Source organism: Dermacentor andersoni, chromosome 10 (genome assembly GCF_023375885.2).
Source record: "Dermacentor andersoni chromosome 10, qqDerAnde1_hic_scaffold, whole genome shotgun sequence".
Taxonomy (NCBI): domain Eukaryota; kingdom Metazoa; phylum Arthropoda; class Arachnida; order Ixodida; family Ixodidae; genus Dermacentor; species Dermacentor andersoni.
Window position 1 is genome coordinate 124,834,049 of NC_092823.1, and position 13,459 is coordinate 124,847,507.

Consider the following 13,459-nt stretch of genomic DNA (forward strand, 5'->3'; position numbering starts at 1 on the left):
ATAGCGAGAGCTTCGAATACGGCCACCTTGATGCCACAGAGAAACATAGCAGGTTAAGTGGCCAGTAACCTAATCCGAAACTTACGCACTATATGATATCCTACGGTTAAAAGGATGTTCCATACCCAACACTGTGGCCGTGAGTTGCACTGACTAATACTCCCTGACCTAAGCTAGTGCACATAGACAAGTACCCAAGAAGCTGTCTCCCTAGGGTGACGACCGCCGGTGCAACTTCATGGTTTAAACGCCGCACTCGTAATGAGGGAGATCTAGCTTCGGTTCCTACAGGCGGAAACTCCCTTTTATCTCAGTTTCCTTTTGCCTGTACCTTCTTATTTCTGCATTTCTATGCCACATAACAATATCCCTTGCGCTACACGCACGTATGCACTGATGGGTCAACTACATCAACCAGTTCCGGTGGCGCTGTAGTTATACCAACAATGAGAATAACCCAGCGGTTCAAAGCTTCCCATGTCACTACATCTACAGCTGCCGAGCTGGCGGCTCTCCGCGACGCGCTTCATGTGATGAATGCTGAAAGTCCTAGAAAATGGGCAGTCTCCTGCGATTCCAGGCCAGCCTTCAATGTGTGCAGTCGTTTCTCCGAAATGGAACTCACGATCAGCTCACGTGCGAAATCGTGGAACTTGTACATCACTTAAGAGAAAAACGCCATGATATCTTTTTTCAGTGGATACCAGGTCATTCCTGTATCATAAGAAATGATGACGCCGATAATGCCGATTGGACGTCAATCCAAGAAGACCGCTGCGTCCCGACTCCTCTCTCAAGGACGGACGCCGCTAGACAACTTTGCATTCTAGCACGCACGATCTCCTTAGCACAGTGGAATACCGCACATACAAGGCGCACAAGACTGCACAGACTAAACCAGTCACTTCAACTCAGAGCTCCAGCCGGTCTGCACCGACGTGAAGCGTCTCTTCTGGGTCGGTTATGGCTTGGAGTTGCCATCACAAATGCCTACAAAGCACTAATTGGAATGGCTGATAGTCCTGCATGTGATGCTTGCGGATGCGAGGAGAACATTGACCACTTATTGTGCCCTTGTCCTCAGTTTCAAGCACAAAGGCAATCTTTGTCCAACACATTGAGGAAATTAGATGATCGTCCTCTGAGTGAACAGGCAGTACTCGAGCACCGTCCCGACCGATCATCGGCTCAGAAGGCAGTGCAGGCACTTTTGTGCTTTCTCAGAACTTCTGGTTTGCTTGAGCGGCTTTAACTCAAGTGCTGTCCCTACACGTATCTATACCTTCTCTCTCCCTTCTCTCTCTTTCCCTTCTCCCTTTCCCCAGCGTAGGGTAGCCAACCAGACTATTGGCTGGTTAACATCTCTGCCTTCCTATATTCCTCTCTCTCTCTCCCCCTGCGCTTTCTTTGGCTTAATTGTGTGTTTGTTTCATGAGGCAACAGAAGAATGCACGCGAGTTTGCAACGTTCGACAATTCAGCCTCGCATGGTTTACATTTCATGGTCCTAGTCATCTGCATAGGCACCTGCATTCAATTTTACATAACCTCCTCTTCGCAATTTCTGTTAGAACCCTGGCAAGTATAACTCGTACAACTCGCACGTGCCTACATGTGGATGGCGCACACCCCTCCCTCTTCGAAGTGAGGATTGTGCGCATGCTACATTTGAAAATTATCTCGAGATTACTTAGAAGTGGGGAAGCGAGAAGTCAGCGCCTTGCTCAGTGTAGTACGATAGACTTCTCGAAAGTGAATTTTTATGGAGTAAACGTCTTCCTTTTATCACATCGGCACGCCTGAATAAGCTGATGCACCTACAACCTTAGCAAACGCTCAGCATGACATAAAAGGTTTATGCCATACAAAGCTCACAGGAACATAAAATTCAACTGTTTAGAAGTAATTGCTTGCTTTAAAGGGTCAGTGTGTCTGATATCAGAACAAGTTGATGAACCGTGAACCCAAACCACACCGCAGAAATGGTATAATTGCGTGATTGAACTCGCAGTAACTAATCAAAGTATAGTTTCCATCTACAAGGCTCCGGCAGCTGCGCCTTACTGGAAATGACTATCAAGTCACGTGCAAGTTACTTATATCGACATCATGTATTCACTATGTGTGAGCGTACGTATGGGCCTAAGTGCTCAAGTTTGTAATGTCAAACTAAGCAAACACGCCTACTCCGTAGTAAGGCGTCGGTGCAAAACAGCTGTAGTGTATTAACGAGATGTACAAGTCAGATAGCGGATGACGCACGGCATTTGATCGCAAGCTCACAGGACCTTCTCTTGGCTTATAGAGACCAGGGTTGGCTTGCCCGAACATATCATAACGAAAATAATAACGAATTTACGAACACGCTCTTTGGCCGACTAGGCGTTGTTTATGGAGGAACATTCAAGAAGGTGTTCTTAAATTCGGTATTTTCGTTATTAAATGTCCGTGCAAGCCACCCCAGACCACTTCAGCAACGATTTTAAAAGTAATTTATTCACAGAGGCATAATGTGCAGTAATAGCATCAAAGTATTTTTGTCCGCAAGTTGTCTTTTTGCAGCTATATGGAGTGAAAGCAAATTGCCAGATGACAGCACCACAGTTTTTCCTCAAGTGTACGAACAGAGAAATGACATTTCGTCGAAAGTTCTGGTTATTGGTGATGACTACAGCCTTGATCTAGTTAAAGCTTCGGTGTTGTCCGACCCTGTTTTGCTCCGTGTTGTCACAGAGTCCGGAGTTGAGCAGAGATACGTAAGTATAGATGCCGATTCCTTATTTTCCACAGGTATCCTTCTGACGCATACGTTTGTGGATACCAAAATTAATTTATGCGTCAAAAATGTCTCTTTGTTGTGCTATGCTGAAGATGAACTTCATTTACTATATCGTAGTGTTGAATTGCTATTATGTTTAAAACCTCCTGTTTCTGCTATACCATTGTTCTATGCTTTTTTTTTTGTTTCCCAGTGCATTGTATATTTCAATTATACTTTTGTCTGACATTAGGTGCAATTGTAATTCTGCATTGTGTACGATTCCTTGATTCATAATGTATGTGAAATTGTATTTTTTCCCTTCACTGCTGCCATCTTGTAAATGGGCCCCGGACCCCGTCAAGTTGCTTCAAGGCAGCTTTTTGGCCCGGGCGTTTTTCTCTTGGAGAAATAAATGAATCTTGAATCCTAAACCCATGAACTCAGTCACACTAGCATACACGGAAGTACCTTAATCATATATGTTATCGTATGACCAACTATACTAGCTTCAGAAGAACTTCACTTTGGCCTAGTTTGTGTTTACTGCATATCATATTGACCGCAACTAAAGACGGGGACAGAGGGGGAGAACACATAAGCAGCGCGGGCGGTACCCTCTGTCCCCGTCTTTATTTGCGGTTAATACGATATCCAAATATATTAGTTTGCAGTGAGAAAGTTCACCTTAAGATTGATGTACTCATCGTGAAAGGCATTTTTATCAGAACACAAATTGTTTGTATGTTGTGTGGCAGAAAGGAAATACAATAAATCTATTAACCTTGTATACACTGGAGCAAGTGTATAAAATGTTCTGTGTTATATCAAAATATATTAATTCTCACTGATAAAATTTAATTTAAAATTTATGATGAACCTCAGCCTTAAAGTCATCCGCATAAGACAATATGTTTAGGCTACGTGGCACAAAAGAAGTAGAAAAAATCTTTCGCAGTAGTGTACAACTGACGCACATCTATCATATATTTGGCGTTATAACAAAATGCATTGGTGTTCATCGAGAAAGTTTCTCTTAGGTTGATGGGCCGTATCACGAAAGGAACCTGTACCAGGACACTGGCAAGCAAGCATCGTTAATTCTGAAACCTCTGAGAGATGGGCATTACCACGTAGTAAGTACGGCTCATGCACCTTTCTATCCCGGCCAAGTGAGGGTAAGTTAATTTTCAGAAAGCGCACTGTGTCCGTACAGGTCGGTCTTCTGAATTTTACGCATCGAATAGAGCCTCTCCTAAACCATGAAAGATCCTCAAGAAGCGGAGCGGCGCACAAAATATCAAAGGTTGTCTCGAGAAATGGACCACTAGACGCCGCTACCTCACTCGGTGAGTCGAGAAGATTGTGAAATGAGAGCTTTATCGCAATGGTCAGTTTTAGGTAATCAACTTACGCTTGCTGGGGATGAAATGTTTCATGCGGTTCTGGGCAAAATAGAGTTTTCAAGAAAAATATAAGTTGTCACACCCAGCGTAATGGAAAGGAAGAAATGTTTTCCAAAGGTAAGCTCCATTATCAACAAAAAAAAAGACCACGGAGTTCCTCAGAACGTTATTTAACGCAGCATGTAACATACCAGCATTATGCTCACTCTGCCGCGTAGGCTGCTTAAAATTGAGGGTAAATGGGAAAATGTGAACTCTATTCAATAGCTGTAAATTTAGAACGTCATAAAAGCACAATCTTACCTTAAGCGTTAATCTACCCTTAGTGCAAACGAAAGTGCATTTCCGGTGTATCACCGTTGACCCTATTTGTCCAATCATGAATTTTGCCGCTCGCACTTGCGCATAGGCTTCATTATTGCTCGAGCTTCACCAGGCGTGAAACCTACACTGGCAACTATTTATTTATTTATGTATTTATTTGTTTGTTTATTTATTTATTCACATTACAATTGCGCTTCTACGATAGCGATTAATTTTAGGCCACTTTACAGCCATGTTACAACCCATCATCGTAACTCACCAACCAGCACTTAACGCAGCAGTATCAGTCATGGCGCTCTTTCGCCATACCTGGTCCTTGCGCCATTAAACAACACACATCTATCCATTATTCACATTACCTTACAGGCCCATTGAAGGGCATTGAGTAAGAGGGGCGACAGTAATTATATACCAGAAATATAGCAAAGTGCAACATCGTTATGCAATATTAACATGCAACCAATTCATGTTATCACGGAACGTTTCACGATTGGAGATGGATGCAAATTGATCCGGGAGACTGTTCCAATGTGCAATAGCTCTAGGTAGTGGTGATAAGTTAAATGCCTGCACTTGACTACGGATGCACACGAAACTAAATTCATTGAGAATGCGTCCAGATGTGCGCGCAGGAGCATGAAGCGGCAAAGAGTGAAAGTTATTACTATAGATGTACCTGTGAAACAGACGCAAAAGAACGATGACACGGTGATCTTCTAATGACTGGAATGCAAGGTCCCTGTTTCATTCGGGTATATAATGCTCGAATGATAGTCGTAGTTGCCAGATGAATCTGGCTGCCCTATTCTGAACGGCTTGCCACATACGGATTAGATAATCTTGATATGGGGACCATGTGGATGAGGCGTATCCTAGTCGGGGGCGAACATAAGTAAGACATGCTAATTTTTATACATCAGAAGGCACGTTGTGCAAGTTTCTACGCAGGTAGCCGAGAGATTGAGGAGCTTTGGATGAGGCAGTTCCTACACGTGTTGTCTAGTATAAGTCCGATGAAAGAAAAACGCCGAGATATTTATAAGAAGGGGCCGTCGAAACTGCGGTATTATTATTCCAGTAGGGAAACACTTTGCGCGCTTTCGATAAAACGAGATTAACTTGCATTTGGGGGTGTTAAGGGACATCTGTTACATTGTTACAGGATGCACTGCGTCTGGCGAGTTTACAGACGACGTTTCCCAGATAGGGCTGGCAACGGGAGTTCGACCAAAGCTCTACACTCTAAAAACAGATGCACCCTTTGGGGTGTATATTTGTCACGCAACAATAATCGTCACCTGTCTTGCCCGCATTACCTTTCTTTAACGCTGCGAGCCCGGTACTTCCAAGTCATGAACGGCATGCGCGTTATCAGCATGACAGAGCGTTCTCGACATGAAAGTAACGAGCGCAGCGTTTTCAAGAAAGGAAATGCGGGCAAGAGAGATGACGATTATTGTCGCGTGGCAAATATACGCCCCAAATGGTGTAAACGATTTTTAGAGTGTAGGAGCAATATATCTTCTAAACGCTCCCAAAACAATGACACTCTTTTTCTCGCATTGTGGGGAACGTTCACACGCCTTCTGAAAAAAAAAAATGCTCCGGTTCATAAGGAATTGCACACAGAGCTCAAATATGAAAACACGAAAAATCAGGTTGAGCAGCTCGACATCGGGAATATGGCTCAGTATATTGCGTGCCTGTCCCGTGTTCTGTGCTACAGCTTGAGAGGGTTCTATCGCTAAGCGTATTACAATTTGGCGTATGCAACTTCTGTTTTTTTTTTTCGTATTCATTTATGTATGGCAATAAAGTTGACTAAACAATTACGCAATTCGAGTCCCTACGTAGTATTTGAAAGGCTAAATTAACCAAATTAACTGATAAAAACATTGTCACACCGATAACAAGTATTTATGCTTTCCAGGGGCAGGTGAAGACGAAATAGAGGCACCGGCACCAGGTCAGTACAGCGCACGTTTCTATTCATTTTACATAAAATAAAGCCGGGGACCGACATATGGAGTAGCACACTGCGGTATAAAGGTTACAAACAAGAATAACGTGCCTCAGAAAGCCTTTCTAATGCAGACATTTGAGGAAACCAGAAAAAAACTTAGATGCAAACACGACAAAAGGAAGACACCACAACGCATTGAGGTGTGTCTTCTTTCTGTCGTGTTTGCGTCTCAACTTCGTTGCTGGTTTTCCCAAGTATCAGCATGAAAAGAACTGGTCCAGAAAGCCGTATGTCTGAAGCACCTTATCCCTCTTTGTAACTTCTGTCCAACGGTACTAATATTACGTTTCATTAGTCTTTTTTTTCGTGAACTACTTGGTCAAATAGCCATTACAAGAAAGGCGCAAATTGGCACACATACGCAGAAAACGACAGCTCGTCTTGTTTTTCGTTCTCTCAATGTAGGCGTCATTCTCGGTCTATCTTGTTGTAGCTTCAGACAACACACAAAGGTTGAAAACATGGAGTGGAAAAAAGGCTTCAAAACATGGAGCAAGTAAAAAAGTTGGAAACCCAGAGTACACATCAAATCAGTGTTCCGTTCTCAATGTAGAGAAAGTACAAAGGTCGATGTGGCTCCGGAATGATTTTCATCATCTGAGTTTATTTAATGGGTATCCAGTACGTGAGTGTTAGTGCATGCGGGGTCGTTTGCATCGAAAAGCAGTGTTTAGCCGGTGCATATTCGCCTAAATGCCACTCTCAAAAAAATAGGTCGGACAAGCAGAAAGACCCTACTAGTAGGTGTGTAGAATAGAAAAAATACAGAAAGAGAAAGAATCGCCAGTTTTCGCTCAAAGGTGAAGCACTGAAGGTGATAGCAAGGTTTGGCGTTGCGCTGAAGGCAGCTCAGTTTGATGGCACGATGACAAGGGCCGCCGGCGATAATGCAGGCGTCGCACCTCAATTAGGCCGATGGAAAAACCGTCGGCATTTCTTGGCGCCCAATGAAAGTATTAGATACATTTAGCTTGGCGTTCACTACTCGTTCCGCTCAGACCAGTGGGTACAGCATGTTGCGGTATGCGCACTGCTGCCCAGCAGGAACATTAATGTGTGTACGCGCGAGTCCGGTAACCCAGCACCCTCTTCAAGGTCACGCAGCCTCGGTCGTGCTTTTCCATCTTCATCTCCGGCATCGGCGTAGATTTCGTCTAAGTTAGGCACTCAAGCAAGACGTTTTTTTTTTAATATTTAGACACTTCTCGAGGTGGAACATCCCGCAACCTCGACTTATGATCTCGTATTCGCGCAAAAGGAGAATTCTTGTGTACGCAACGCTTAGTCGAAGCCGGTGATAGAGGGTCTCCAGAAGCTCCACTGATAGCGAGGCTTCAACTTTGGCGAAACGCTATATGCTCGCGGAAAAGAACTCAAACTCATATATACCTTCACCTAACTATACTTTTTGTATACCATTGACAAGTAATTCCAATCAAGTCAACCGCAATGTCTCTATAACATGAGCAACATGCTTCACATTGGCGTGTCGTTGTTGTGTTTACTATTTATGTGTCGTTGCTGTGTGTTCACTGTGTCATTACGTTTACTGTCGCTTTCAGTGGAAACAGACTTTCCAGATGTTTATTACGGACCCTACTTTGTATTTTAGGCTTCTACAATAACTGCTTTCTTTAGATGCAGAAGAGAGGGCTCCACAACAAAGCTTCACCATCGAATTATTTGCCATCAGCGACCACATGCATGCTACACATTTTGGGACTCAAACAGACGAGCACGTTGAATACTTGGCGGCTTTCTGGAACTCGGTAAGCGCTTGTGTAACACTTTTCAAATATATTTCTGCACAAAGGAATTATATCCATAAGTTTTATACCGTATGATACATCCGTACCGCGTGCTGCATTAACCGACTATCATTACGGCTATCTTTCCGAAATAGGTGCCGATAGCGATAACATCAGTCAAAGTGCTGCAAAGATTATTCAAATGGCTTCATCTGCCGCTAGTCGAATGTGACTTCATCGTTATGGTTATGATACAAAAATGTTCACGAAAAAGCTTGTTGAAGTAGCGGTAGAATGAAAACTTGCGATGTCTGCATAGGACACAACGCCATTCACAAAACAAACTTTCTTACAGAACGTTGCATTGCAGTGACTTCATGAAAACTGTTACAGGTTATGCATTTGTTTACCAACCTGCGAATACCTATTTTGCGTACATGACCCTATCAAAAGGCGATAAATACGTAAGCATTGCAGTTTCGCTCGAATGCGATGGTAGAATACTTAGTTCCAGCTAGAAGGGACCAAACATTTTTAAAAGCTATAGCCTGTCGGCACAAAATTTACGCAGCCGAAAGTGAAGGACGTCCGCGTCTAGATAACTCTGAAAAGAAAGTGTATTTGAACGTACAGATTGGTAGGTAAAAAAATCGATTAAAATAAGAAGTACAAATCTCGTCCCTAACTTATTTTCATAATGAGTGCAGTAGAAATATTCGTGCAGCACAAGACTACTGGGCCGTAGAATTCTGATCGGGAGGTAATATTTTCAGGTCAGTCTACGAATGCAGCAACTCGATACTCCAGGGTTCATAGCACTCATTGCCATCGAGATGTCCGCAACTGTAAGTGAAATCCCTCTGAATAACTCGTTCTTTTTTATAAGACAGTTATGTTTTCTTCAGGGAACAGAGCCTTATCTAGATCCGCGTCCCGATGGCACACTTGTCTCCAATGAAACCCTATTGAAGTTGCAGCAATACACTTGGAGAAACCGTTCAATACGGGTGGCAGACGTCGTCTTCCTGGTTACCGGGTGAGTAATCTCTAAGCTTCCTAATACAAAATCAAGCGCACACTAGTAAATGGCTGTAGCCTAGTAGCCGCAGTTCTTGGATGAGAACTATTCGTGGAAAACGAAAGTGTCAGTTTGACGGCCACTCAAGTAATAAACATGGGCTACCGTAGTAAAAAATTATGCGCAGAACCCAACGACGATCATCGTCAATGTATTGAAAAGCTGAGCTTTTCTAGGAAGCTATTCGCGTTATTAAGGCGCTGTATTTGAAGGAGTACATTTGGTGTACTGAGATTATTAGAGTGTTTTTGTGTGGTGAGTAATTCTTCGGAGAATAGAGCTATTAAACCGCCCATCTGTGGTGGTGGTAGTGTATATCTTTCAGCTCATGCGTCTGAAAAAGCGTTAAAATAGCGTTCGGCAGCGAACAGCCCCCATAACTCGGTCCCGCGAGAGCAGGCACCCTTTGCAGGGGTATCTTTGAATCGGCGGTAAAAGTCCGACCACCGGCCATGACGATCACAGCTCAAAGAGCTAAAGAAAGCTATTCACCTTCTTAATGTTCGACACTCGTCCCCACGCGTCACAGGTCATTGCTCTGTGAACAAAAGCTTTCGCTGACCTCGCGAGAGTGGGGCCGAGGACGGCTCTGTGTGATCCCTTAGTCACACAAGGTTGCCCCAGTGAACCCAATGAACGAAAGCGGAGCCTTCTCGGATGGCTTGAATTTAAAACCTGTGCTCGCAAGACTGTGAGACGCCTCGTTGGCTCCTACGCCGATGTGTGAAGGTAGCCACGGAAGAAACGATGGCCAAACTCGTATTGCTTAACTTCTTAAAAGTGGGTAACGCACGCTTGCTATATTTGTCTACAGGGACAAGCCATGTTGTAGTAACTGCAGTGTAGCCTTGTTGTTTGAAAAGATAAGTTGCTTAACGTAGTACTTCTGCTTCCGCAAAGCTGCCTCAATGGCTGCACTTCGGTAGTCATCATCGCCCATCATGCTCCTGTCTTTCCCTCTTTCTTTCCCTATTCACTCTAGCACAGAGTAGTTGGCTGGAGGAACGTACTTTAGGCCCCCCCCGGCATTTCAGATCATTAAAATTTTCTCTCCCTCTACAATTCCAAATGCTGTAGAGCACACAGTCAAGAGTAGCATCGGATTACACCTCGATATACAAAATAATGTAAGCTACTGCACAAGCTCGATTCTGATTATCGACAAAAACATCGACAGCGTGAATCATAAAGGGGCAACATTAAAAAGTACATTTACTTTAGTGCATTGAATCACAAATCACCCCTTTGAAGTTATGGGTGCTAGCGTCATGAACGCCCGGTCACAGTGCCGATATGCACCTACCTGCATGTTGCCGGTCATTACATGCTGCAGTACAAAGATTTGTAGTGATGGCTCATGAACAATACCACTTATGTAGATTATTAATTTTCCTATTACCAATCACTAATTTTAACTGCTGTTATGCGTACTATATAATTTGCATTGCTGAATGGTATTTCAGCTTTGTACACATTATTTTTGTATTCGTTACTACTGTTTCGTGAGACATAGAGCATGTTTGAATTTTGCTTAGTGACGTTGCAAGCATCATGTGGAACATTTTGTAAATATGCTGCAACCGTATGTGCTTAGATCATTGAGGGGAGGCTGGGCTTTTTCAGGTGATGCAAAACACCTAAAGCCGAATCTTCATCAGTTTGTAATGTGTGTTGTGAAAAGGCGTAAAAGGTGTTGCTGCTGTTTTCTAGTAATTAGTTTTTTTTCAGATGCTTTGACTCTTCGTGTTCATCCAGTAATCTGCTTAAAAACCTTTTTCAGGGGCGGAGGACACCGTACAACAATATCGTTTACAAAAATATACGATTTAAGCAAGCATAAGACACGATCACAGTTGTTAAATTTCTTAATCAACAATATTGTATCTACGCAATGACACAATTATTCACATAACATTACGGCATGAATATTTTGACATATGAAGAGATTGCTAGAAAGGATGTGCATTGTACGAATGCGAAAAAGTTTCCGAAAAGCTATGTAGAGGAAGGAAACGAAGACCGTTCAGGTCATGAGCCCGCAAAGTTCAGTGAAGATGAGATGCATTTACAGAAATAAAGCTTTCAGAAGTCGAGATATTTTCACGAACAAATTAAATGAAAGCAATTATGAAAGCAGTCGGAATTCGTTACTCAAAGTTCACTGTAAGAAACACAGAATGTATTTATCTTGCACCTCTTTACAGCGTAACGTTAATCGCGGCATCTTTCAGGGGCGCTACGAAAGTGCAGTAGTTAGTATATTTAGCGATATGTTCAAGAAGACGATCTTCTTCGCAGACTATTCGATACATAAATGAGAATTGTAGAATATTTTGTCATGTCGATCAATGGCTTTAGATATTCTGTTTGTATGGGACGCGAAAAACGTATTTTTTCAGCTGTAGGTGCTGAGCAACAGTTTGCATCGAGAGGCCACTGATAGCCGTTGAAGCAAAAACTCATTGCAGTCCGCGTACCTCAGTAGTTACCGTCAGTCAGTTAATAGAAAGGAATTGGCTCGCGCATTTGAATATATTTTGGTGAAAATAAACGTTAAAAGTGGCAGAATTCATTGTTGTGGTCATTGTAAAGGGATTCATAGCGTGTAAGCGTGGCTTTAGAACCTTCGTTCTTGCAATACATGTATACTGTTTTTTTTTTTCATTCCAGTGGAGTTAAAGAACAAATGGTACACTCTTGCGTAACTATCATCTATCTTATTAATCCTGCGTAAGATTTTTGCTAGGTAACCGGAGTTCTTTCTAGTGGCGCTTTTATAACAGATTATTCGTGTCTGCCATCGTGGCTGAACGACTTACCTTCGAGGCTGTCTGTATGCCATTTTTTAGGTCAAGTGTATACATGCACTACAAGCTACACAAATAGTAATGACAATGGGTCATGAAAGTTTGAAAGAAAAATGTCCTCCCTCCGCCTTCGCGGCGATCTGATCTTTCAGCTTGCCTCTACTTGTATGTTTGTGCATCAGATTGCTGAAAGGTTATAGTACTAGAGTGCATATTTAATATGCCAACATAGCTTTTTCTCTTGCTTGCTTTCAGACGAGACATAGTGGACCTAGTGCCTGGGGGCGTAAGTACCGACGCAGCAGGTAAGAATGGCAATGGCTCACATTGAGACCTAAGGCTGCAGATTCCATCAGTGTACCTAGCCTATATGTTCGTATTACTTAGCATTGACATTTGAGAAGCCATGACTGGGTGTTCAGTTTGCCGCAACTATAGGCATTGCAAGTGCCTTACTGAAAGACTGGTTAACCCCAGTTTTCTGCGGTGTGAAATTCTTAAATCATAGCACGTATTATGTTTTTTCACTGGAGAGATCATGTATTTACATCTTTTATTATGCAATAAAATGATTACTATGTAGAAAGAAAAAATTGAGCCTTCATTTTCTTTTGTTTTTATTGAAAAAATTATGGGGTTTTACGTGCCAAAACCACTTTCTGATTATGAGGCACGCCGTAGTGGAGGACTCCGGAAATTTTGACCACCTGGGGTTCTTTAACGTGCACCTAAATCTAAGTACGCGGGTGTTCTCGCATTTCGCCTCCATCGAAATGTGGCCGCCGTGGCCGGGATTCGATCCCGCGATCTCGTGCTCAGCAGCCTAACATGTTTTTATTGATTAGTTTCGAGGCATGTAAGTAACGAAACTTGTCGCGGCCACTGTCATACGTTTCTACTAACAGAAGCTTCGCATAATTTCTTGTGTATTTATTACCACCTTTTTTAAGAAGGAACGGGTGTGAGTAGAATGACCAGACAATACTATTCACTGCACAAGATATTAAAGGCCAGGAAGCGTGTCATCACGTACTCAGGCACGTTATAGATCCGCTGGCGGTCAAAATAAATGAGGAGTCTCCCACTACGGTGTGCCTCACATTTAAATCATGGTTTTGACACTTGAAACTCCAGAAAAAAATCACATACTTGGATTAAGGAGCACGTTAAGGCACCTCAGACAGTTAAAAGTAATCCTGAGTTTCCCATTAGGGCGTGTCTCCAAATCACGTGGTGGTTACGGCACGTGAAACCTCACAATTTAATTAGTAGCAATTCATTAACAGAACATGTGATCACAGCTGTCGGGATATATA

At 42.8% G+C, this 13,459-nt stretch overlaps 1 protein-coding gene across 1 annotated transcript in view; it reads left to right on the forward strand.

Moving 5' to 3' along the window:
* LOC126544943 (A disintegrin and metalloproteinase with thrombospondin motifs like) overlaps nucleotides 1–13,459 on the forward strand; it is a 53,191-nt gene that overhangs the window by 2,502 nt on the left and 37,230 nt on the right. The window contains exons 2-6 of the mRNA XM_072284738.1: nucleotides 2,562–2,755; nucleotides 3,798–3,935; nucleotides 9,032–9,103; nucleotides 9,164–9,294; nucleotides 12,399–12,448. Coding sequence (XP_072140839.1) covers nucleotides 2,562–2,755; nucleotides 3,798–3,935; nucleotides 9,032–9,103; nucleotides 9,164–9,294; nucleotides 12,399–12,448 — 585 coding nt within the window. The remainder of the gene's footprint in view (nucleotides 1–2,561; nucleotides 2,756–3,797; nucleotides 3,936–9,031; nucleotides 9,104–9,163; nucleotides 9,295–12,398; nucleotides 12,449–13,459) is intronic.